At 33.6% G+C, this 8,323-nt stretch overlaps 1 protein-coding gene across 1 annotated transcript in view; it reads left to right on the forward strand.

Annotated features, from left to right (window-relative positions):
- LRRC7 (leucine rich repeat containing 7) overlaps positions 1-8,323 on the forward strand; it is a 53,731-nt gene that overhangs the window by 5,093 nt on the left and 40,315 nt on the right. The window contains exons 3-5 of the mRNA XM_083867315.1: positions 389-467; positions 1,890-1,979; positions 3,493-3,549. Of these exons, the coding sequence (XP_083723441.1) occupies positions 389-467; positions 1,890-1,979; positions 3,493-3,549 (226 nt within the window). The remainder of the gene's footprint in view (positions 1-388; positions 468-1,889; positions 1,980-3,492; positions 3,550-8,323) is intronic.

Here is an 8,323-nt window from a genome sequence, read left to right on the forward strand (position 1 = left end):
AGGAACTTGTGGACATGTTGGGAAATTTCCCGTCAGTGGAGACTCTGAGGATCCTGCGAGAGAAAAGCAGTTTGGGAAGGGATGAAGCCACAAATCTCAGCACTAATTTGATTACTGTTAATTCTAGGACATCCCATAAATCAATCATTAGCTGAAAAGTTATAATTTTGTATTTTTGTGTATTTATTTCGGGTTTGAGCATCACTTTTGGGATGATAATTCCAAACTGTGTTTCCTTCCTTCTCAAACTGAACTCTGAGCTGAAAACCCCAATGAAACATTTATGAACAAAGCAGGCTGAAGAGTTTTTGCCCAGAAAATATTTTCCTGGATCTACTAAATATTTTTCTGTATCTAATATTCTTCATTTATTTATTATTATTTTTAGGAATCCAAGATTTCCCAGAAAACATTAAGTGCTGTAAGTGTTTAACGATCATCGAGGCCAGCGTCAACCCCGTGTCCAAGTGAGTACCAGGAGCTCCTTTGGCTCATTCCAGGGGCACAAAAATGTGCTCAACGTCAGCTCAGAGTTCAGGGCTTTGTGTCCAGACCCTTTTTTTGAATGTTTTTCTAATTGTTTTAACCCCTGGGTGGTGGGTTTATCTGAGATCTGAGAACTCTGTGCTGGGCACTCTCTAAAAACAGGGGGTGAGGCTTCACTTTGCCAGAATTTATTCTTTATTCCTTCCAAAAATCCTGCAAAAAACAGCAACAAAAGATGTGTTGTAAATCCAGGGTTTTTACAAAGCGGAATGAAGGGGAGAAAGGGTGAAATGTTTGAATGTTTTGGTTTTAAAAAAATGTAGAGAGAAAGAAAGAGGGAGAGGGAGGAAGAATGAGGGGGAAAGAGAAGGAGGGGAAGAAGGAAGAGAAAAAAATATTAAGAGGAAAAGGGAAAGGAAGGGAAGGGAAGGGAAGGGAAGGGAAGGGAAGGGAAGGGAAGGGAAGGGAAGGGAAGGGAAGGGAAGGGAAGGGAAGGGAAGGGAAGGGAAGGGAAGGGAAGGGAAGGGAAGGGAAGGGAAGGGAAGGGAAGGGAAGGGAAGGGAAGGGAAGGGAAGGGAAGGGAAGGGAAGGGAAGGGAAGGGAAGGGAAGGGAAGGGAAGGGAAGGGAAGGGAAGGGAAGGGAAGGGAAGGGAAGGGAAGGGAAGGGAAGGGAAGGGAAGGGAAGGGAAGGGAAGGGAAGGGAAGGGAAGGGAAGGGAAGGGAAGGGAAGGGAAGGGAAGGGAAGGGAAGGGAAGGGAAGGGAAGGGAAGGGAAGGGAAGGGAAGGGAAGGGAAGGGAAGGGAAGGGAAGGGAAGGGAAGGGAAGGGAAGGGAAGGGAAGGGAAGGGAAGGGAAGGGAAGGGAAGGGAAGGGAAGGGAAGGGAAGGGAAGGGAAGGGAAGGGAAGGGAAGGGAAGGGAAGGGAAGGGAAGGGAAGGGAAGGGAAGGGAAGGGAAGGGAAGGGAAGGGAAGGGAAGGGAAGGGAAGGGAAGGGAAGGGAAGGGAAGGGAAGGGAAGGAAAGGAAAGGAAAGGAAAGGAAAGGAAAGGAAAGGAAAGGAAAGGAAAGGAAAGGAAAGGAAAGGAAAGGAAAGGAAAGGAAAGGAAAGGAAAGGAAAGGAAAGGAAAGGAAAGGAAGAGAAAGAAACACCTTGGGTTTAAATCCCTCAAGCAGGAAGGGAGAAAATTCTGCTCTCCCCTGAATGTGCCTCTGCATTTCCTGTCTGGAGCAATGCAGGGGAGATGGGAACAGGCAAAAAAAAAAGTCTGTTAAAAGTGAGTTCTTCAGGAGAATTTGGGTAGAAGAGGAAGGTGAGAGAGAAAGTCACCTTTCTGCTGCTAAATATACATTGTTATTATCCCCATGGCAACTCGGGGGGAGCATTAAGGTTTGCTGTGTTTTTTTAGGCTGCCAGATGGCTTCACACAACTTCTAAATCTGACCCAGCTCTATCTCAATGATGCCTTTTTGGAGTTTCTTCCAGCTAACTTTGGAAGGTAAGAATGAGTCACCGCAGCACATTCCTGTTGGTTTGAACCCGGCTCGGGCTCCCAGATCAAAGCTTGGAAAAATAAACCCCCAAAAAATTCAGAGATTTTTGGTTTCTCAGCCCTGGGGTTTGGGAGAGTGAGGGTTGTGTCAGGGGTGAGATGGGTTGGGCAGTTTGGGGAAAGGTGTGGGAAAATAAAAAGGTGAAGTTCACTTTGTTCTTAAGAAGTTTAATAAAAAGACAATTAGGAGACAGAATAAAGGAAATGTTTATGGTGGGGTGCTTGGCATTCACGTCACCATCTCCCACAGACCCTCATGGATTATCCAGACTTCCCTTTGAGTTTAGGTGGGTTTTTATTTGGTTTATTTCTCCTTTGGCTCCATCCTGCAGTCCCCACTCCCCGATAAAGGAGAGGCAACAAATCCTTCCTTGGGGGTTCTGGTGTCTTCACCTGGATGGGATAATCCAAAAATGTGAAGGATTTTCTGATTATCCTTACCATTCTCTGAGTTACAAAATGGATTTTGACCATTCTCTGAGTTAGATACAAAGAGCGTTTTATACAAAGTTTTTTTAACATTATACATACAGCATTTATTTGTTCATTATTTCTTTTAATTATTTTTAATTTATTTTATTGTTTATTTTCTTTATTTTAATTTGATTTTATTTATTTTAATTCGTTGTTTCTTTTATTTATTTTTTTTATTTTTTCGGTTTTTTTATTTTAGTTTGATTTTTATTTCTTTTTAATTCATTATTTCTTTTATTAATTTTTATTTCATTCATTTTTTGTTATTATTATTGTTCATTTTATTAATTTTTTATTATTTTCATTTATTTTAGTTCATTATTTTCATTTATTTTAGTTCATTATTTCTTTTATTTATTTTGTATTATTTTTATTTATTTTGTATTATTTTTATTTATTTTATAGTTTATTTTATTTAATTTGATTTTTATTTTAATTCATTATTTCTTTTATTTATTTTGTATTATTTTTATTTATTTTATCATTTATTTATTTATTTTAATTTCATTCTTATTTAATTTTAATTCATTATTTCTTTTATTTATTTTTTATTTTATTTATTTTTATTTTATTATTTTTATTTCTTTTTAATTCATTGTTTCTTTTATTTCTTTTTTATTTTATTTCTTTTTTATTTTATTATTTTTATTTTGATTTCCTGCATTTGCCTTGCTGGAGCCATGAATAAAATGAATGAAAATAAAATGAATGAAAATAAAATGAATGAAAATAAAAATGAATAAAATTAATTTAAAATCCCTGTGAAAACCTGAGAGATGTCAGAGCTTTTCAGGAGAATTCAAATAAGTTCAGACATTACATGGAATTATTTCTCTCTGATTTTTATACCAGATCCAGCCCCATAAAAAATAGACATTGAATAATTTTTTGCATAAAACAAATTTCTTAAAATTAAAATAAAATAATTTCAAACCATTCTGATGGACTCTTTGAACACACTAATTATTTTCTCTCCCATTTCCAGACTCGTCAAATTGCGAATTTTGGAGTTGAGAGAAAACCACTTGAAAACTTTACCAAAGTAAGTGCTGGAATTATTTACTTTTATTCACTTGGAATTTCCCCAAATGCCAAAGGTTTGGATTGGCAGCGATGGAGTGGGGACTCTTCTGTGATAAATTATTTTATTTTCCATTTATAAATGAAATTCTACAGATGATTTTTTAGCAAAAAATAATAATAATAATAATAAAATTAATGATTCCATGATACGAGAGAAGATGGACAATGGCTCGTCAGTTGAGTGCAACTCAAAAGCCAAAATTTGACATTTTAAGACAAATATCTGCTATTTTAAGATAAATATCTGATATTTTAAGATAAACATCTGCTATTTTAAGATATTTTTTGGGGGGTAGGAATAGCCCCAGTCCTAAATATTCATTTCTCTTCACGCTCAACAAACTCGACGCTCCAAAACTGAATTTTATTTTAACCTCCTGTTAAAGCCATCAGAAATATTCAGGAATATCTCTGGGTTTTTGGTGGTTTTTTAAGTTTAGCTCAGGAAAAATCTGGAATCTCCTGGAATTTTCCAAAAATCTCGGAGTAAAATCCAGCCCAGGGCAGAGAAAAAACACTTTCCCAAAGTTCTCTTTGGGATTTCTTCCCAAAGTCATCAGGAAAATGGAAGGATTTTGGATTTTCAGGGCCCTCCCTTGGAGCTGGTGAGTCACTGGAGGGAAGAGAAAATCCCTGGATTTGCTGTTCTCACCCTCTGACTCATCAGCTCCCGATAAAGTCGTGGATCTTTGGGAATTTTTTTGGCAGCAGGAATTGGTTTCCAGACGTCCAATGGATGGTTTCCAAAGGAGAGGAAAAATATATTTTAAAAAAGGGTTTTTTCTTGGATTTTGGGATTAATTTGTGAGAAGGAAAAGTTGCAGCCCTCAAAAAAATGGGAATTCTGAAGGGAGCGCGGTCAGAATTTGGGATTTGAGGTGGAAAGTCAAGTCAAAATTTGGGATTTAATGTGGAAAGTCGAGTCAAAAATTGGGGTTTAAGGTGCAAAGTCAAGTCAGAATTTGGGATTTAAGGTGTGAAGTCGTGTCAAAATTTGGGATTTAACGTGCAAAGTCAAGTCAATATTTGGGATTTAATGTGCAAAGTCAAGTCAGAATTTGGAGTTTAAGGTGCAAAGTCAAGTCAAAATTTGGGATTTAAAGTGGAAAGTCAAGTCAATATTTGGGATTTGAGGTGTAAAGTCGTGTCAAAAATTGGGATTTAAGGTGAAAAGTCAAGTCAAAATTTGGGATTTAAAGTACGAAGTCAAGTCAAAATTTGGGATTTGAGGTGCAAATTCAAGTCAAAATTTGGGATTTAAAGTACAAAGTCGTGTCAAAATTTGGGATTTAAGGTGCAAAGTCAAGTCCTAAGGGATGTGCATGTCCTAAGTGAATGGCATGAGAGGACCTAAAAATAATGATATTTATCTAGAAAATAATGATATTTATCTAAAAAATAATGATATTTACCTAAAAATAATGACATTTATCTAAAAAAAAATTTATCTGAAAAATACTGACATTTATCTAGAAAATTACATTTATCTAAAAAATATTTATCTAAGAAATAATGATATTTATCTAAAAAATAATGACACTTATCTAAAAAATAATGGCATTTATCTAGAAAATAATGATATTTATCTAAAAATAATATTTATTTTTAAAAATATATATTTATCTAAAATATAATTATATGTATCTAGAAAATAAGGACATTTATCTAAAAAATAATTATATTTATATAAAAAATAATTATATTTATCTAAAAATAATGACATTTATCTAAAAATATGCAGAATTTAGGGGAGACATTTCAGTGTTTGTGTGGGGAATTCACTGGGGAATCTGGGAACTGGGGAAATGGGCTGAAATCAGCCAGAAATGGGACATTTTATCACCAAACGACGAAACCGTCGCTTTGATCTCCTCTGCAGACGTTTGTTTTGATTGTTCCGTTCTTTGGGGCTTTCAAGGTGAAATTCCTGAAATAATCAGATTTTTCCAGCTCTGCTGAAATTCCTGAAATAATCAGATTTTCCCAGCTCTGCTGAAATTCCTGAAATAATCAGATTTTCCCAGCTCTGCTGAAATTCCTGAAATAATCAGATTTTTCCAGTTCTCTTTTTGTTGCCATCGGTGCGATCTCCCAAAATGTTTCATCCTTGGGCTTCTCCTCCTGCTCGGGGTCGGGAATAAAAGGAATTGATTTAATAGTCTTTACGAGAAGAACGTGATGATGATGATGATTGATGATGATGATTAATGATGATGATGATGATTGATGATTGATTATGATTGATGATGATGATGATGATGATTGACGATGATGATGATGATTGATGATTGATGATGATGACTGATGATGATTGATGATTGATAATGATGATTGATGATGATTGATGATTGATGATGATGATTGATGATGATGATGATTGATGATGATGATGATGATAATGATGATTGATGATGATTGATGATTGATGATGATGATTGATGATGATGATGATGATGATAATGATGATAGATGATGATAGATGATGATAATTGATGATGATTGATGATGATGATAATGATGATTGATGATGATAGATGATGATAATTGATGATGATTGATGATGATGATTGATGATGATGATGATTGATGATAATTGATGATTGATGATGTTTGATGATGTTTGATGATTGACAATGATTGACGATGATTGACGATGATTGATGATGATGACGATGATTGATGATGATGATTGATAATGATTGATGATTGATGATGATTGATGATGACGATGATGACGATGATTGATGATGATGATTGATAATGATTGATGATGATGATTGATGATGATGATTTCCTATTGTCTGGTTTTAGGGAAAAAAAGGTTTTTCCCATTGTTTAGCATTAGGAAAAAAAGGTTTTCCCATTTTTTTCTTTAGGAAAACTATGGGGGATTTATTTCCTACATCCATGGGATTATTTCCATGTTTCCATGGAGTTTGTTTCCTCTTCCTGTAGAGGTTATTTTCCTATTTTCTGGGGAGTTTATTTCCTGTTTCTGGGGAGCTTATTTCCTTATTTCCGTGTCATTTATTCCCTATTCTGAGGAGTTTATTTCCTGTCTCTGTGGAGTTTATTCTCTGTTTCTGTGGAGTTTATTTCCTGTTTCTGTGTCATTTATTTCCTATTTCCTGTGTCGTTTATTTCCTGTTTCCATGTGGCTTTATTTCCTATTTCAATGGAGTTGATTTTCCTATTTCTGTGGAGTTTATTTTTGTGTTCTCATGGAGTTTATTTCCTGCTTTTGTGAGATTTATTTCCTATTTCTGTGTATTTCATTTCCTGTTTCCATGGGCTTTATTTCCAATTTCTGTGGAGTTTATTTTTGTGTTCCTGTGGAGTTTATTTTCTATTTCTGTGTAGTTTATTTCCCATTTCTGGGGAACTTATTTCCTATTTCTGTGGAGTTTATTTTCCTGCTCCCGTGGACTTGAATTCCCATTTTATTTGAGTTTATTTCCCCGTTTCAACAAAGGAAAAAATGAAATTTCCTGGCAATAAAACCACAGCACAGCCAAGTTGAGACGCTCAACTTACTCTGCTTTTCAGCCTTTCAATAATAATCAACTTTTACCTCTGGCACAAATTGCGGAGATAAATTGGTTGATATTTTAGGTGGCAGCAATTAAAGCTCTGCTAATTTTTTTGGATGAGGTTCTGCTCACCTCAGGAGGCCTCTGAACCTCTTGGTGCAGTTCATGTCAAATAATTCCATTATTTTTATCCTCGTTTTTTCACCAAACCCAGCGCTGGGTTTGGATCAGGAGAAATTCTGCGCTCGGGATAAAACCCTGCTCTGGTTTTGTTTGTGGAAACAAAGGGAAAAAATTGATTTATTAACTTTGGAATTTGATTAAAGCTGAATTTCAGAGCAAAGGGATGTGGCTCAAGAGTCCAAATAATTTCTAGTGATCTATAAAAAACCACAACAAACACATAAATCCCTGGGAAAAGTCACAATTTCTGTTATATTTTTTCATTTCAATTTCTTATTGATACAACATGGGGAATTTCCCCTGAGCAAATACACAAAAAATCCAACAGGATTTTGTTAATTTTTTTATATGAAAATAACTGTTACTGGCTTTTCAGTTCAGTAACCTCAGTTATTATTATTATATTTTATATTATATGTTATATATTATATATTATATTGTATATTGTATATTGTATATTGTATATTATATATTATATATCATACATAATACATAATATATAATACATAATATATAATACATATATATAATATATAATATATTATATATTATATATTATATATTATATATTATATATTATATATTATGTATTATATATTATGTATTATGTATTATATATTGTATATTATATATTGTATATTATATTGTATATTGTATATTGTATATGTGTATATTATATATTATATATTATATATTGTATATTATATATCATATATTATGTATTATATACTATATATTATATATTATATATTATATATTATATATTATATATTATATATTATATATTATATATTATGTATTATGTATTATATATTATATTTTTATTATATATTGTGTATATATTGTATATTATATTATATATTATATTTTATATTTTATTATTATATTGTTGAAATTTGCACCAGCACCCAACTGCTGCCATTCTTTATTTTATTTATTTTATTTTATTTTATTTTGCCATCACGGTATCAGCGCAGCTTCACTTTTACCCCCCCAAAAACTGGCTGACTTTTTACCAGT

The sequence above is a fragment of the Zosterops lateralis genome, assembly GCF_965231275.1.
Source record: "Zosterops lateralis genome assembly, chromosome: 9".
NCBI classification, from domain to species: Eukaryota; Metazoa; Chordata; class Aves; order Passeriformes; family Zosteropidae; genus Zosterops; species Zosterops lateralis.